This window comes from Pelodiscus sinensis, chromosome 5, assembly GCF_049634645.1.
Source record: "Pelodiscus sinensis isolate JC-2024 chromosome 5, ASM4963464v1, whole genome shotgun sequence".
Classification (NCBI taxonomy): Eukaryota; Metazoa; Chordata; order Testudines; family Trionychidae; genus Pelodiscus; species Pelodiscus sinensis.
This window is the reverse complement of record NC_134715.1, coordinates 80,515,659-80,534,631: the sequence shown is the minus strand read 5'-3', so window position 1 is coordinate 80,534,631 and position 18,973 is coordinate 80,515,659. Positions and strand designations below refer to the sequence as shown.

Below are 18,973 nucleotides of genomic sequence, written 5' to 3'. Positions count from 1 at the left end.
GACTAAGAGAGAAAAGAGATGCCTAGGAAACAAAATTGGATACAGGAAGCTGCCCAAACTTACATGGGGAAGAAGGAGTGGGAGAAAGTGGGTTACAGTGGAAGGTAGCACAAGATTTTTGTTTCAAACATGACATGCAAATTCCCCCAGCTATTATAAACCCATATATAGCAATTATATTTTCCACAGAAAGAATTTCATACAAAAAGCACCCATCATAGTTTTATATTGTATATTTACTAGATAAAACATGTGACTAGTTGCTTAGGGAAGAAAAAAAACCACTCAAGACAAATCAGACCATAATCCATTAAGAAAGGTCATAATATTTTTGCTTCAAATACTTTATCTCTGGAGTAACATTTCTGCATTCCCAAGCATATTGCTATTAGGCTAAAATTTAAAAGGATGTTCTTTAAACATGCAATTTACTCTCCTTGCTAACAAACCATGAAAGAGTTAAAATATTTTTAGATCTAAAAGGAATATGAAGATGCATTCCAGTTGTGCAATATTACATAACCCTGAAGAAAGGATAAACAGTATGATTATGTACCCTCTTTCCCCCTTCCAGGGAACTGGAAAGGAGATATAGAATGCATCTACCCATAACCTATAAATAAAGATATGTTTAATGGTGACCTATTTCCAGATTCTATTTCAAGATCTGGAAACAGCTCTAGTTCTGCACTCCATAACGAACAGAATATCTTCCAGATGAACAGTTCACACAAACATGAACAACCTACATTAAAAATTCTCAAACAGTCCATTTATATAAACTAGGACTTGATGTTTATAAAAGCATTAGGTTTCTGTGCAAAATTAAATGTTTCAAATATTTCATGTCCAAAATATATTTTTATTATTAACAGGCAACTACTAAAGTAAAGAAGATGTCCCCCAGGCACACTCTTAACACAGGGTTTAAAGATACAAACCTGTATGAAATATAACTGTGCTTTTCCTATATCCAGAAGGCAGTCGAAGGTTTTGGAGCAGTCCCTTTGCAGTCAGTTGCACACGCATGTTGGATAAGGAAAATTTCGGGGACCATAACATGTCTTCAGAGCAAATGGAAGACAAGTAATCAAGAAACAGCCTCCATATACAGTTACATACTATATATTTAAATTCACCACTGATGGAGGCCAAGTCAGACTCAGCAAGGAAAACAAGATTAGAAAGCAAATATTTTTCATTCCTTCATTGTTGCTTCATATTCACGGACAAAATAAAAAGGTGAGAAAGCAAATATCCCCAGTACAAATGCTGCTGGCAGCCTCTCTCCCCACCAGATGTTGCAGAAACAAAGCTGTCTTCAGAACAGAATCTTCTCTTAGAGATTCCAAAGACCAGCAGCCTCTGAATTACATCACACTGTTCATGCTTCATCTGTTACCAGACTCAGTGAGAATGAAGACCTAGCAGGCAGGAGGGAGGGAGGGGAATCTGGGTGGTCTCCAAAGTGTGTATCACCCAATAGTGTCACAGATCTTGTAATTGTTCTTCAGAGAGACTGTTAAGGAGAAAATTACTTGAATATTCCCTAAAGGCATATTTTAGCTCTCTCCCCTCAAGTCTTGTTTCATTCATCTAGCTTTGATGCCATTCTGACAGTTTTCTAAAGGACTTGAATTTGTCCCAACAATTTTAATTATGTTTAATGTTTTCCATCAGAAAGCTTTTTAAAACCTATCTTGAACATAACACTATGTCCATATTTGCATCTTTACAAGTCCACAGAAAATAATGCTATTCTGTACAAACCATTTGATATTTAGAAGGCTCTTAAATAAAGTATCATACAGTTTTGTGGCCTGGCACTGTACACTTTGGTTTACTGAGATAAGATCAATCTTAATTTAATATGACAGGCTCTGGACTTCAACAAGAAGCCAGTATCTTTAGATTCAGTTGTTATCTAGTAATTGACTCATTCCCATACTACCGCAAACCATCATTATGACATGAGGGATGTAAAATCCCATTTTATTCGTTGACCAGTTGAATGTTGTTTAATCAATTAACCAATTAAACAGGACAAGTGTGTGGCGGATGTGGGGGGGGAGAGAGGCTGGCCCCTGCCTCCATGGACTGGAGCACCCCTGCCTGCCACTAGCCTCGTGGGGCTGGAGTTCCCCTTCCCGCTGTAGACAGGGCGCTGCTCTAGTCCCCACCATTAACCCTAAGTGGTAAACATTGTCCATTAAGGGTGAGCCTTACCAGTTAAATGGTTAAATATTCACATTCCTAATGCAAGTCCCTGTAAAATATGCTGGCTCAGTATATATTTAAATGACCCCAACGATTTACATTTTCCCATAAATTTACAATGCTACACAGTTGCAAGTTATCTAATCACTCTACCTTTAGGTAGAATGGAATATCATCAATGACTTCTAGCACCGTAACAGCCAAACAAGCAAAAATGGTGGGGGCTGGAGGGAGAGAATCTGGAGTTGAAAACGAAGCAGAAAACAGGAGTCTAACAGGATTTATTAGGAAGCAAGGATAACAGAAAATTGGTTACAAATTAAAAAAACAACAAACACGCTTTCTGGAGTCTAAAGTTTAGCAGATTAGGATCTTGTGCCAGGCAATCTCTCACAATCTATTTTCAACATCCTCAGCCCACATAGCTGAGGCATATACCTTTCACATATTCCAAGAGCAATGGCCTCTTTGTCCCTTAAGGGACATATGCCAAAATAGCTCTTTGCTTCTCCTTGTGTTTTCCAAAACTCATTGTTTTGTCCCTAGAGTTTGGATGACTTCCTGCTATTCTCCTTCCCGTTGACTCCTATGTAAATGGGGCTTCCGGTGCTGGATTTACATTAGAGATAGGGAGAGAGAGGAAAGTAACTTAAAGTCTATGAGGAAAGTAACTTAAAGTCTATGACCAAACAAAATAGGTTGAACCTCCAAAATCCAGGACTTGAGTCTGGCAACATCTGTGGTCTACTGAATACTAGATTTACAATGGTCACCTTTCACTCCCAAGGAATACAAGCAGATGGCATTTTCTTGACAAGAACATGCACTGTCTATACCCCAGGATTGCCATGAGAATTACTGAACAGCTTTAGGCCATTCAGTGAAGGACAGGGAACAAAAGATAGAAGGACACAGGATAAGAAAAAAAATGGGGGACAACAGAGGGTAAAAACAAAGGGGATGGAATCCAAACATGGAAAAGAGGTGCAAAGAAAGGATGCAAAAAGAAGCTTTTAGAATGGGACAGGGCTGCTGGTGTACAGTAGGGATACCAGCAAGTCATGTTTGTTTTTCCTGGGTAGCACAGCTGGGCCCTACTAATAAGGCCACAATGTAGTAGAGTTGAGCAAAATATCTCAACTGTGTTTGTTAAACATTTCTTTTATACACAACTCGGAAAGGAAAGAGCACAGACTCGCTAAATAGCCAACTCCTCCACTTAACTTGCAAACAAGGTATTAGCATTGTGTACTCCTAGCTGGCAGTAGCTAGCTGATGTAGAAGCCAATACGTTTTCTGTTAAGTATGATAGGTCATCAAATCTTCTGAAACTGAATATTCAATTACCACTTGGGATATTTTCTTCCAACCAGAGATTTCAATATGCTTTATGAACAAAGTTAGCTTCAATAAGCTGTGAGGTATAGAAACATTAAAGATACCATCACCGGTTTTCCACCAGAGTTAACACCTGCAGTTGAGGGACGTCCTACTCCTCAACTGTCTTGACCCTCTGAAATTCTCTACTGGTAGGTATGCCTGGGGTAGCTGCTGGTGGGGAACAAGACTTTCGGTTTTGCTGTCACGAAAGACTGGCCTACATTCCCTCCTATCAGTGCATTTAAACTACTTGTAAACCCTTGTGTGGATACATGACATTAATTTAAAATTAGTTAAATTTCCTTGGCAAAGCAAATTATTAAATAGTGTTTAAATCTGCTTGAGAGGCCATGCACGAAGTGACATTGGTTTAACTACACTGGTGCAACTTTCATTAAAAAAATGTCTAAAAAAGGTGGCTTGCTGCTACACTGAGTACTGACTGTTGGGCAAAGTGATTTTGACTAACATCCACTAATCTCAATGTAGTGGTTACTCAAGAGCAGCCAACAGGTCATAATTGTATATACATACTTCATGTTCTCAGAGAACTTATTCCAACTAGTCTGGTAAGGATATATTTTTAAGATGTCCACCTCTTTTAAAAAGTTGTATCATGGAAATGCCTTTGAGAGAGACAGGGAGCGAATATGGAAAGTTACAAATGCTTAGATGTCACAATTTGATAAAAACTGTAGGTGACCAGATCAATAAAGGGAAATTACATATCAGTTATTAGAATTTCCTGTGTGACCTATACACCTATAATTCTCTAATTCGGTGGGGTCTGTTCACAAGACACACACACAGGCTTCAGTTAATAACATTCAGACACACAGTTAAAAGGAAATGGACCATGCTGTTAGCTTGCAAACGTTTTCCCAGAGATAGGAATTACCAGAGCCAGAGATATAAACAATTCTGACATGGCTTGATTCCTGTAAAGATGGGTTAATTGCCAGAGATTGTCTAGGGCATTGCCAGTGAACATAAATAGGGAGACAGAAGCTCTGCTGAAGAGTCAACAGGGAATTAGCAATACCAGGGTCCCTGTGCAGAAGACAGTAAGCTGTCCAGATCTGTCACACACACAGTGTTTTAGCATTGGCTTTTCACCAAAAGGCTTTTGTTCTTAATTCTTTCTTTTAAGGAGGTTGTTTGGTTGCTGATTAACACTGTTATTGCCTCCAAAGAAATAAAGCTTCAGGTCAATACAAAAATCAGACTTGCTGAAGGAAATTATGGGTGATACACAGGGCACTGCAATCAACTGTGCTGTTTGAGCCGGAGAGTCATACTATTCCACCCCAAGAGAGGTGACTGCTAGAAGCCAGAGATCAGAGACAAGGTACACTTGGAGACCAAAGGAGTCAGAGATGCAATTAGCTTGGTAACCATGTTAGACTTAATTCTCTAGTGTTAACAGGAGGTTGGTTGCAATTCTTGTGAGATTTCTCTAGCTGAATTGTGCAATCTTCATTTTTTTAAAGCATGTCAACCTGCTAATATTAGTGCTTCTCTCTGTTGCTCTACAGTACTCTTTCACAAAACTCCCATTGGCAACTTGCATTCAAGGAAATCTGGAGAGCCATGCAATGTGAAGGGGAACCCTATAATTGTACATGGAAAACAGCTCACTACTACCCTCAGCAGAAAAAAAGCGTGAGGTTACATTTGTCAATTTCACTGCTACCCACAATTCTGAATAGAATCATAATTTTAGACTATTAGATACAGCTTTGCTTTCAAGTAAGATACTGTTGCTATTTGGCATGGTCAGAAATACATCACGGCATCACTTCATGGATGCAATAAACCTCCATATTTAAAGGCCGAAAACATATCTGTTTGACACCAAACACATTCTGAAGAAATTCTTAGCTCTCCCTCTATCTAGACTGACCAGCTGGTCTTTCCCAAGAGGTTACCAAGCAAGTGGTAGAGCCAAGCAGCAGGTAGCTGTGTGTTCTCTAGCACACCCTTCCTTATTAGGAAGATTGGTCTTGTTTTCAAACTTTGGCACTGGATGGGGCAAGACGGTCAGAGAAGTATTTCTGAAGGAGACGTGGGAAGAAGATCCTCTAAGAATAATTGGGACATTTCACCTCAAGAGCAGGATGGCATGACCATTTGACTGTTGCTCTACTAGTCCCTACTTTATCCTCTTTCACTGCCATCTCCCTCCACATACCTAGTTTAACCCACAGCCTCATTCACCACTTAATTCCCACCTGCAATCACACTTCAACACAGTAGGTTCATCATCTTTTTCTACTGCAAATCAGGACTCTTCCTCAGTTCCTCCTGATTGTTCTAGGCACATACTTTCTCTCCCTTGCAACTCAGCACCCATCAATCCAATTCTCAAAGTATCTTTAATTGAAGCTAGGTCTGGAAAGACAGGAGCAGAGGTTGCAGGGAGTACATACGGACAGTTTTATTCTAACTCCAGGCTGACCGACCTGAAGAGAGCCTGTATTCTCTGCTTCTTCCCTCTGCCACCTGTGGTCTGCTGTAGGCTTAGATGTCTCCTGCTGTTAACCAGGCATACAGAAGCCTACAGAACTGAAATAGCTGTAATCTCTCCACAAGTTCCTGGGGCAGCAGGCTTTCCTGTACTTCACAACAAACTGTACCACTCAGTAGATGTATGAATAACTAATTTTTTTCTGCACCAAACTAAAAAATTATTTCCACTTTCAGAAATATCAGTGAACTGAAATGTATCATTTCCCCCATCTCAATTCACAGGTAAGACCAGAAGGGACCATTTTGTCTGCATAACACAGGCCATAAAATTTTCCTTAAATCAATTCCAGTTTGAACAAGAGTACATAGTTTAGGAAAAAGTGAAGACAATCTTGATTTAAAATTTCCAAGGATGGAGAATCTTCCATAGACCCTGATAAGTTGTTCCAATGGTTATTTATTCTCACAGTTGAGAGGGAAAAAGTCTTATCTGAAGTATGATCGTTTCATTTCACCACTGGATCTTGTTATATCGTCTGCTAGATTGGAAGAGTCCTCTATTCTCAAAATATCTATTCCCCAAGAGTAAGAGCCTACCAAATTTATAGCCATCAAAACACATCACAGACTGTCTCCCACCCCAAGGAAATCTGGTCTTTTTTGTAATTTTACCCTATACTATACAGATTTCATTGGGGAATGTGAGGGAAATGGGAGGGCAGGAGACCAGCATTTCTAATGCCAGGAATCCGGACTCAAAAATCAGCAATAGGCAAACAAGGCTAGAGAGTGGGCCGCCTGAGTAGCCATCCATCTCAGTGGGCAAAAAGATTAGGCATGTGTGCCAACCATGACACTGAGAATAAGATTGAAGACATTGCACTTGATTCTCCTCCTTTATCATGCCTTTTCTTCAAGTGATCCATTATTAAGGCAAATTCAATTGCTAGCAAAAGTAATGAAGAAGCAGATGGAGTGCATTGCACACAACATTGTGAGAGCAATTAGCATGAAACTCACAAGTGCCCTTGCTTTAAATGTGTGTCACTTTTCATTTTAGCAGGGGCTGGTCAACCCACCACTCCACTGAAGAGCCAACTCTATAGTAGAACACATTACAGAAGTTTCTTCTGAAGATGTCAAAGAACCAGATGAGATGGGGGTGAGGGGGCCGCATGTAAAACCCAGATTGGTTACAGGTTGCCCATCACTGTTCAAAAAGGATTTGTGGAGGATGTTCAAGTTATTTGGAGGTGTGGTGGTATTGCCACCCTTCTGTGCTGCCTTCGCAGATGGACAATCACAGAGCAGTGGCTGTTGGCTAGGTGCCCACCTCTGAAAGCCGTACCCCACCAGTAGCAGTACAGAATTACCATCACAAATCATGGAATTTCAGATTTCAATAGTTACAATCATGAAATTTATTTTAATAGTTTTAGGTCTGTGGAATTTACCAAAATGGACTGCAAATTTGGTAGGGCCCAACTCACGGAGTACTTGTAAGACTGATTAAGTAAACCTTTAACCATCTTTTTGGAGCATCCTAAATATCATTTTAATTCATGCTTTTGAAATTTAATCATTTCATGGCTTCTCTGTACCTTTGCCAATTTATCATCAACATCCTTTAATTGTTGACAGTAGAACTGGACACCACCACATGCCAGTAGCACTAACAGCAGCGCCAAATACAGAGGTAACGTAATCTCCACTCCTACTCAAGATTCCCTTTATGTACATTCATGAATCACATTAACCCTTTTGGCCACAGGATCACACAGGAAGCCAATGTTCAGTCATGATCCTCAAAACATCTCTTCTCCCTCCCCCCCATTTAACCATTACCCACAAATTTCCCATCCTGCAAGTATGGTCTGTCTCCTTTGTATCTTCATGCTTACATTTGTCTTTACTCAAAATCAGTTTGCTTTGAAAGCTGGGTGCAGCTTTGCCCCAGTGAATGGATTGCTTTGTTCTAGTGAACTTTGTTATCCCTCCTCTGATCTGTGTTTTATCTGCCAACTATTTGGAATGAATTATGTTTTCTTGTAGGTCTTTGATTAATGTCATCCGGCACAGGGCTAAGAACAAATCCCTTTGGGATTCCACTTGAAATGACTTCACTCAATTCTGCTGGAAACTGCTGGAATATTTTTGTAGAAGGGGTGCTGAGAGCCAGTGGACCAAATTGTAAACCCTGTATTTAATGGAAACTACTTCAAGCCAAGGCACAGCAGCAATCTTTCCCCCATCACTTGTAAATGAAGATTGACTGCATAGGTGCTGGAACTACAATTACATTTTCAGATCTCAGCCAGTTTTAAACCATTCAGCATGTGCCTTGTTGATTTGGTATTTGTGATGCTGGCAGACTCACTGTCTCACTCACTCATGTGTTAGTGTTGTTAAATCTGACAGATCTATAGAGGTGTGTTTAGACTGTATCAAATGTTTCTGAGTTGTGGCATGCATTAATCTCATTAATAATATCTGTACCATGTAACAAGGTAATAGTTAACTATTTGCTCTGCAACGATCAATGTGTTTGCTGTGAAACTGGGACTCCCCACAGTGAGAAGAGAAGCATTACATCAGAGGTGAAATTCTAGTTGACCACAAGAGGTGTCATCTCCTGACCAACAAAAGAAGGTCTAGGGAGACCAGACAAGCTACTGTGGAAGATCAATGGACAAAAGACTCTGCCCCACATCAGTGAATGTGGGGGGACAATCACTCATCCCATCACAGGCTGAATTCTGGGGGAAGGAATAAAAATCCCTGGCAAGAAAAAAAAATAGTCATTATGGTACTTGAAATTTAGAGGGGACTATATTTCTTAGGCAATGGAGAGGATTCCTAAGCTGCTGAATTCCTAGGTTAGCCTTAAGGGACAAAGTTTGCACGTAACAGCTTCTATTATCTTCGGGACCCTTTAACTTATTTGTGTGGGCCTATTTATTTGCTTTATGACCATATATCTCATTTCTTAGTTAGAAATATTTAGTTCATTTGTTACAGGATTGACTGCAATCAATGTCTTTGCTATGTGACTCAATGTGCAAGAGACCTGCAGTAAGCAACTGGTGCTTTAGGACTGGGAGTAACCTGAATGATGTTGTGATTTTCAGTGCAAGGGACCATCTATGACAAAGATAAGCTTGCTCGCATGGCAGTAAGATAAACCAGAGCAGGTAGAGGTGTTGGAACAATTTTTTTTTAGTGCAAGTGCAGAGAGCCACTGCATCCAACTGCAAACCCCTAGGTATACCCATATAATTTTCTTTACAGTTGAGTTCCAAAATCAGGTGCAGGTGCCCTCTGGACACCAATATAAACCACACCATAATTCTTCCCATGATCAAGATACAACCAGTAATTAGATGTGAACAAAAAGCCCACAGATCCAAAGCCCTGTCAAAAAGGAATATTACACACTCCAGAAGCAATTTCATCCAACCTACTGCAGATAGTTTGGCAAATTTTCACAGAAGTTCTGATATTAGCAGGTATAGGTAAATGCCTGAGGTCAGACGCTTGCTTTGATTCACAAGGGAGGACCAGGAAGTTAACATGTAATAGCTGCATGAGGTAGCCGAGTTAGTCTGTTACAGAAAAAAACAACAACAAATGGTCTGGTAGCACTTTATAGACTAACAAAACATGTAGATGGTATCATGAGCTTTCGTGGACACAGCCCACTTCTTCAGATGACCGGAGTTATGAGTAGGGGAGATGAAAACTGGAAATAAATAGGAGAGGGGAAGAGAAAGGAAAAAGGAATGGAGGAGAGGGGTGAAGGAACAAGGCATCATTAAGTATCTGGAGAATGGGTACTTAAACCTAAGCAGATAAAGATCAAAGTCAGTAGATTGTGTGGTATCCTTCCAGTCTCAGCAATCTAAGCTGTTAGCACCTTCAGTGGTAGAGTCCCCACCAGCCCATATCTCAACTGAGTCCATTAGCATTTGAATTGAATTTGTGGATGTACTGTAATTCAAGCCAAATCCACAGGGAAAGCTTGGAAGAACTGGCTTGTGTCAAGACCACCACCTGCAGGTATTTCAGTGTGGTTAGGCAAGCAGAAATGTTCTCCAATTGGCTTTTGTGTTCCTTTTACGAATATCTGATTTGTGTCCATTGATTCTTTCCTGCAGAGACCATCCAGTTTGTCCAATATATATAGTAGTGGGGCACTGTTGGCATTTAATGGCATAGATCAAATTACTTGATATACAGTCAAATGACCTTTTCATTTTGTGGCTTATGTTGTTTTCTCCAGTGATGAATTCGTCAGTGTAGGTATGTGGGCAGAGTTGGCATCTTTTCTGGTTGTAGGGCTGGGTTCCTGGAGGCTTATGATGTGGTTGTGTGGCATGGTTATCAAAAAGAACGCGTTTCATGTTAGGGGGTTGTCTGGAAGCAAGAATAGGTTTTTCTCCTAAGGCCTCTGAGAGTGAGGGATCATTTTCCAAGATGGGTTGTAGATTGTGTACAATGCATTGGAGGGCTCTGAGTTGTGGACTGTAGGTGACAACAAGAGGAGTTCTGTTTTTCTCTTTTGGGTCTGCTGAAGTAGTTCGTGTCATGGTGTTTTTTTGGCTCTGTCAATTTAATAGTAGGTATTGGATCACCTCATCTAGATTGGTACAGAAAATATTGAGCACTAACTTCAAAACCAGATATTTAAGAATTATTTGGCATTTACCTGAACCTAAAAGGATCCAAGTAATGATCTCAAACAACTACCTACATTAAAAGAAAAAGCATATAATCACTCTCTGCAGAGATCTCTCTGCACGTCTGGAAGGGGAGAGGATAGGGAATAGGAGAAAGTGAAAAACACAAAGCTTTCCTTAGGACAGAAATTTCCCTTCTCTTTAGCAACTAAAACTAAATCTGAATGCCAGCACTTTGTTCAGAAATTCAGCTTCAATCAACTGGCACAATAGCAGTCTACCTACCATTCAGAATTGCTATTGTAAACTAATGTGAGATTTTCCAGTTATATCTCAGGATTTCTGAAATGACTGAGGTAGCTACTGATTTGAGCATATCAACATAGCACAGGATTAGTAGTGCCTGAACTTCACTTTCACAGTAGACAGTGTTTTGGCTTCAAATACTGTTCCTTCTTATACATATCCTTCACCAATCCAGCATGTCACCTGTGGTCTACCAGTCAGTGTAGACCAAGCGAACACCTCAAGGTCACTGCTGTTTTGACTCAATCTTTAAAGGTTAATTAATTCTATGACGAGATAGCCAAATGGAAGATTACACCATACTGCACATAAGAATGCTGCAAGCCATCTTTAAACTTTAAGACCTTTTGTGCCAAAAGGTGAACATACATATCTGGGCACAAACTGCACATGGTGACTATTTTGAAGTACAACATCTTTAATAAACCACATCTTACTTCCAATGAAATATGTTTTATAATTTTTTGTAAAAATCCAATTATTTATTGCCAAATCCCTCTGCCCTTCATATCCCCCCCAAATTAATATGTTCATAGTATTATACCTCTTAATCCCTGAGATTAAGTCCTAGCTAAAACAATTCTTCGCTAATGCCCCCAAACCCAATTGTTCCAATTTTGACTAAAGTGGAACTTGAACCAAAGACAAATCTGAATTTTGCCACTACTCATGCTTCACATAAATGAACATTTCTAACATCTACATCCTATTTCCATATCACATTATATGGAGGGGGATTTTTTTATAGCAAATTCAGAATCTAGAATATCCTCTTTGAATTGCTGAGCAGATTGAAAGATTTATCAAGCTGTATGTTCTTAGTAAACACTGTAGATTAAACCCAAGGTTCCCAGATGTCCTTTAATGAACATAAATTTTATGTTCAGCGTAGCAGTAAACAAGTGTTGTGAAAAACTTGGCTGGCAGACAAAAATCTAGTCTGTTTAAAGTTCATCATGACAAATTTAGATTTCAGAGAAAACAATTCTTTATTTAAAAAAACATTTTTCTAGTTCTTATAGTTTGAAGACTTTTTTTTACAAATATGAACAAAAAAGGTCTAAAAATGCATAGAGCCCAAAACTCAGATATTAGCACACTACTGATGAAGAGAACAGTTAGTTTACATCTAATTAATACCCCCAATTTGAGTAATTACTGCAACAGAGAGGAAATTGGGTGAACTGTGTATGCAAATGATCAGAGGACAAAAACCTTGTTCTAAAAGTATCTTTTCCAGTCACATTAAATGCAGCAGTAACTTCGCTAAGTACAAGTTTCATTATTGCAGAAAGATCACAATCAACCAATCATCGGAGAAACTTCCTGCAGGTCAAGCAGATTATAGGATCCCGATGCCATAAATACAGCATGGAGACAGCTAATAAAAATGTTACTTGGTCTTCATCGAATCAGAGTGACAGACCCACAGTCAAATCAAGGACTGAAGTCTAAAATGTTTTAGAACAAAAAGGTTAGCACTGCAGGCTACTTAAAAAAACCCACTGGGCCTCACTCTGCATGTCACTAGCTGGCACTGCATACACTGTTATTCCGAAAAAAGATCATGACTTTCTTGACATGTAAAAGCACTGTCCTACAGAACATTCAAAACAAAATCCATCAGTATTCCTAACACAATTTCTTTTTACTTTGCTATAGTTCTATATGTAATGATCATTAAGAACAAAAAACAAAATAAGCAGCTTCTAAGAAGAAGAAAACCAATAGAAAATCCTGTCCACATAAAATGGAAAAGTTACAGTCAAGCATGGTCCATACTTCCAAAGGGCAAGAAATAGTGTTTTGAATTGAAAATCAGCTTTCACTGGCACCTGATGAATTATGTATTTCAGAGGACAAAGTGTGGCTCAATTGTTAGTAAATGAATGGAGAAGCTAATTTTCCAACATTTTCCCCCAGAGATCTCTAATCTAGTCCAGATGCCAGGTTTAATTATGCTCATTGTGAGCAAACTATGATAGGAGCTAAATCTTGGTGAGATCATCCCTTTTGCTTCTATGAACACATGGGCTACGTCTACACTGGCCCCTTTTCCGGAAGGGGCATGTAAATTTCACTAGTCGTCGTAGGGAAATCCGCGGGGGATTTAAATATCCCCCGCGGCATTTAAATAAAAATGTCCGCCGCTTTTTTCCGGCTTTTAAAAAAGCCGGAAAAGAGCGTCTACACTGGCCCCGATCCTCCGGAAAAAGTGCCCTTTTCCGGAGGCTCTTATTCTTACTTTGAAGTAAGAATAAGAGCCTCCGGAAAAGGGCACTTTTTCCGGAGGATCGGGGCCAGTGTAGACGCTCTTTTCCGGCTTTTTTAAAAGCCGGAAAAAAGCGGCGGACATTTTTATTTAAATGCCGCGGGGGATATTTAAATCCCCCGCGGATTTCCCTACGACGACTAGTGAAATTTACATGCCCCTTCCGGAAAAGGGGCCAGTGTAGACGTAGCCATGGGCTCACAGAACTCCACTGAAACTGAAGCAGTACTAGCAAAACATGAGTGAATACAGAACCAAAGTAAAACTCTAGTCAGATAGTCTATTATACAAGACAGAAGCTTCAGAAGACATTTAGAAGGTCAGACACTTTTTAACCCTGTAATGCTTCCCAATGCTACACAAGTTGACATCAGCATTTCTAGTTAATTGCCATCTACCATTCAAGCACAGCATATGGTAACACATGAGGCTGCTGGCAACTAAACAAAGTCAAGAATTTGTCAGCACAAGCCATCAAACAGAAGCTTCTGTTTAACGTGAATCTTCTTTTTCTCCCAAACCACATCAAATTTTTTAACTAATTACTGCCACATGACTAAACTGCCAAGATTTACTGTATCCAAGTTTCAGAGAGGTAGCATTATTAGTCTGTATCTGCAAAAACAAGGTTTCAGAAGCAGGGGTATATATAAAGACGATGATCCTCCTGCTTCTTTAGCTTCCACTACAACTCACGTGATGAAGTAGGTATTACCCATGAAAACTTATGCCCTAATAACCTGTTAGTCTCTAAAGTGCCACAGGACTCCTCATTGTATATCCAAATTTGTTACCAATGTTTCTTGTACGTTGCTTTTAAAGACTATTTTGTCCACAAAGCAGATGACGACAAATAATAATTAGTACAGACTCTACCGTTTGGCAGCTGGATGGAGTAATGGCATACAATTAAAGCACAGTAATCACAGAAAGTGTATATGTTTGAAACTTGAGTCTTCATAGCTGGTTACATCATACTAACTTATTGTGAAGCTACTTCATTTAATAAAACACCAGGGGATATTACACCGAAAGCATCTTGAGGACATCATACAATGATATTTTGGGGCCATTGCCTTGTTATCCATTACTGAAAAGATGGGGAAAAAAAACACATTTGAGAACTCACCAGAACTGAAAACAGACAACAGTCTTTGGGGCCCATTTAGTCCAGGAGTACCTGTAATGTTCAGAGAAGATACAGCTGTGTCATTCTCAACTGCATTAAGATACCAGAGTCAGTTCCAGCAGATAGGTAAAAAAGCATTTTTCCAGCCTTTCACTTATCTTCTCTTGTATGGTGGCTTAGAGAATTTCAGTAAAACATTAATGCCAAAATGTATTAGGACATTAAAATCCTGGTAAGCTATGCGAGACAAAAACATGAGAAGATTTCTGTTAATTCTGAACTGTTTTACAGTAATCGATCATTTGCAATGGATATCACTTGTTAAGAACTTGACCTTTAACTAGCCCTATACTTTTAACTACTTTTTGCACTACCGGGTCTGTGCTTCATGTATGCCAGATAGAACTGTTTAATATCTTATGTTATTATTTTATTCTGACCACAGTATTGTCATTTGAGGCTTTTAAGAATCAAGTGGCCGGTAATGATGAACAACTACTTCATCTGTGGACAGATATGTATATATCCTTTTCAAAACGAGAAAAACATAATTATTCTTTACACTAAAGGCTTAAGTGGAACCATTACTCTTGCATGGCACAGACAAAAAAAAAATCAAGATTTTTACATTAGATTTATCAGTTTCCAAGACTATTGTTACTTGGTCCAATCTGCAGATAAAAATTAAGAATTAAAAGTCTCAACTTGTCCGGTTGTGCATAGGAAGTATCAAGGTTTTCGTGTGAGATCTTATGAAAACATGTACCAATAACTAGGAGGCAACACAATTTGCATTGTATCTTAACTATCTTTTGTACCTTAACTACCATGCATCAGCCAACGTCTGAGGCAGTTCAGTTGTAACACTAAGCCACATAACAGGAACTTTGTGAGTAAGCACCTATGACAAGCTATCAGATTCTAGAATCTTTTATAAAAATTCACATTTGTACTTCTATGTTTGGAGACAACCATCTATAGATGTCCTTTCAACTGTAAGTCAGCATTAAAAAACACGTACGAGTACCTAAGGTAGGGAGGTAATGGAAAAGAGGCAGAGGTCAGAAGCAAACTCTGGCAGGTACTTTAAGCTAAACAACAACTCCGAGAAGGGGCTAAATTGGACCTTACACCTTGTATGTATTTTCTATTAGCAAGAATTATTCCAATTTTGCTTATAAAACGTTTGTTTTCATAAATACAAATGTAAATGTAGATAAACAGATGACATTACAGGCTCTTGAATCTTTTCCCAGGAGGGGTGGGGGGAGGGGAGAGAGATTAGAATTTCATTCTCATGACAAAGCATGGAAATTACAGATTTTTGCATTGGGGCAGAATTGTGAAATTCATGTCCACTTTTAAAGTTATGAACTATAGTACTGGAAATCTTTAGCATATAGAGTACTGAACAGCAGAGCTCTCACTAAATAAAGGAAAGCCTACAACATGTAGATGAGAAAGACTTTACCCAATGGTTGGTTGCCTCTTAGCTCACTAGTTTTCCTCACTGGAAGAAAGGGCCCAGCTGATTTTGGTGTACATTGGTTCAGTGAACTGGATCTGTTCTTTGTTCCTAAAAACCCAAAGACTTAGATTACTTCCTTGATTTAAAACTAAATTGGTAATAAGAACTCATCCAACTTAAAAAACAACCTAAGGTTACGGATCATTAAAAAAAATTTTTTTTGAAAGAATCAGCATGCAGTTAAAGAGATAATTGATTCTGAATTATAGTCTCCCTTGGAAAGATTTTTAAATCGTCAGAACAATGACTCGGATGTATAAAAAAAACCACTTTAAGTCAGTTTTCTTTGAAAATTGTGAACAGAAAGAATACTTAACAGTTTTAAGTTACTGAAAATGCATTAACATTTCTTCGGACAGGTATGCAAAAAATAAATTTACCTTTTATAAAAACTAAATATACAAGTTGCACCTACAACAGCAAAAAAGTACAAACGTCAAGACTCCTTCTTTTCATACCTGAAGTTACAAGTTACTTTACAGCTGGTCACCCAGTCAAAGCATTAAAAAAACCCTGCTTGTTATTCAGTGTTTTAAATCCATTTTTTTCTGTTGTGGTTTTCATGAAATTGTCTTACTTCCCCTATCCCTATGTCAGTTACATTCAATTCCTGCTTTTAACTGGAATACAATAACTGCAGCAATAACACTTCTGACTTACAGATGGCAGAGTTTATTACCTTGTTATTACTGAAAATGTTTCAGTCAAGCATTTTAGGCTACATATTTCAGAAAAAGCTTTTCTGCCCTCTCCTACTGTGCCACTCCATTTTAGTCAGCCAATGAAGATGCTACTCCATTCAGACTATGCATGACTTCAACTTGGATGCTGTATTGTGCAAAGGACATTTAAGAAAAATAAGCATTTGTCCAGGTGCAGTTTATTGCTATGAACAGCACTATTAAGCTTGTTAGTTGATGGAAAAGTCCTCCTGTATACACTCATTTAAGAGTGTGATTCCTAAATCAGGTAGACACACACACTAGGTCTACTTGAGCTAGAAAATTAAAATAGAAGTGTGGCTGTAGCACTATGTGTTGTTACTCCAAATACATGCTCAGGATTTTTGATGAGGTTGTATTCTGGTAGCTAACCCAAACTACCATAACCGCACTGCTATTTTTTGCACTCTAGCTCAAAACAGTTAGAATGCGCAGGTCTAAAGTCTGAGTTTGTCTAGGTAGTGAGAGAAGTTGGGATATACCCCTGCCCTATACACTGTTAATAGGAAAAACTTAAACCACCAATAGACTAGCAGCACCTTAAATATGCAGATGGTATCATGAGCATTCGGGGGCACAACCCACTTCTTCAGATGAATGGAGTATTAGAAGTCCAGATCCAAGAATAAATAAGGGTGGGGGAGGGAAGGAGAAGAGAAAAAAAGAAGAGGAAAAGGAGAAAAAATAGAAAGACAGCGAGTAGATTGTTCAAATAGGTACAACTGGCTGATAAGAACAATTAGCACCTCCATTGTTTTGTTGACAGTTTAAGTCATTGGATGTGGAAGGTAGTGTGTCCTTGTTCATACCATTTGCAGAAGAATTAAACTTGTAATGAAGTTAAGTTCCAATCCTTCTCTGAGCATTTGGCTTGTAGAATTGGCCCAAAACAAAATGGTGACTTGGAGATCCATTAATGAGTGTCCACATAGATTAAAGCATTCTCCAACAGATTTTTGTGTATTGTTGTTTAAGTTTTTCCTGTTACAGACTAACTTGGCTACCCCTCTGAAGCTGTTCATATGAACCCTTGATGGTAAGCCATGGGTTTACAGAGTCTGCAAGTCCAAACAATAAAAACAACTCCATGAGCTGTGCTAAGCACAAGTCTCTCTGTTTTGCTCTCTTTGCCCACTTGAGGGCATGAATTGCTTCCATGTAAATTTCTCAACTTACTCCTGCTCTTCCATGATATGCTGTGGTACCAAGTAATGGGTCAGACACAGCTTCCCAGGCAGACCATTTATCCCCTTCTATTTTAATTTACTTAACCATTGGCAAATGCCCTGTGTAATCTCCATCTCCAGCAGAAGCCAACCAGTATAACAAATTGCTAACTCTCAGCAATAATACCGAATGTACATATTGCTACATTCATGTGGCAACTGTTTGGTGTAATTGAGTAGGAGGTCACATAACATTTTCCTGTTAGACTCTGTTGAAGGTGGGGAGAGTTGGAAATATCTGTTAGAAACAGAAGTAATCTTTTAAGGTCATTTAGGAGCGCATACATCAATATACAACTTTAGTAAACCATCTATCTTCTAGTAGAAACAACATCATAATCTTCTGGTAACTACAACCAAAAATATATTATTTTTGTTGTCTTAACACAACCTAAATGCTGGAAATAAGACACCATGTCACAGTTAGTTTTCCACATATTACCAACAAGGGTCTGCTGGACCATAGCCTGACAGTCACTGCTTTGGAAAGAGTAATGTAAAACAATATAAGTTAGTGAAATATTACATTAGCTTCATTATGTACAAAAAGATTAGATACCTTTTGGAGTGGATTTTAAGGAGTACAGTCTTGGTCTGGGTACTGGCTTCAAAGAGATGGGTCCAGAAATGCCATTTTGACAGGTAGCTTTTGAAGGCCATTCTCCATTCTTAATGATGATTGTGGCACTTGTAGCTATTACAAAAAATCATGTAGATATTAAGAGAGGGAGAGTTTAAAGGAAATTTGCTTTTCTAGTTTTTTTTTTACAAAATATCGAGCTAAGTCTCATGCAAGTTTATGTAATCCTATTTCTTATGGTTTTAGTAACATTTAACAATATAATCATAAATAGCTGAATCCAGGCTTTTCTGTATTTCCCTAATGTTTACATGGATAAATTGGCACAAAACAGTCTGATATTCACCAAGACTAATCTCATTGTATACATCTCAAAGGATAAATTCTGCAGCTTTCATTTGTTCTCAATGTGCAAAAAAAGGCATTTTAGACATTCTGAGCTCCCATTATTCAGACTAAGGAGTTACA

The 18,973-nt window shown here is 38.7% G+C and overlaps 1 protein-coding gene across 7 annotated transcripts in view; it reads right to left on the bottom strand.

The window, feature by feature from the left end:
• MTUS1 (microtubule associated scaffold protein 1) overlaps nucleotides 1–18,973 on the bottom strand; it is a 193,743-nt gene that overhangs the window by 92,531 nt on the left and 82,239 nt on the right. For 6 of the 7 annotated variants that reach the window (XM_075931164.1, XM_075931169.1, XM_075931167.1 and 3 more), the window contains exons 5-7: nucleotides 18,485–18,619; nucleotides 15,921–16,025; nucleotides 14,450–14,500 (exon numbers count right to left, since the gene is read on the bottom strand). In XM_075931164.1, coding sequence (XP_075787279.1) covers nucleotides 14,450–14,500; nucleotides 15,921–16,025; nucleotides 18,485–18,619 — 291 coding nt within the window. Of the gene's footprint in view, nucleotides 1–941; nucleotides 1,653–14,449; nucleotides 14,501–15,920; nucleotides 16,026–18,484; nucleotides 18,620–18,973 lie in introns of those variants that run through there. The other variant, XM_075931171.1, reaches the window with a different exon arrangement.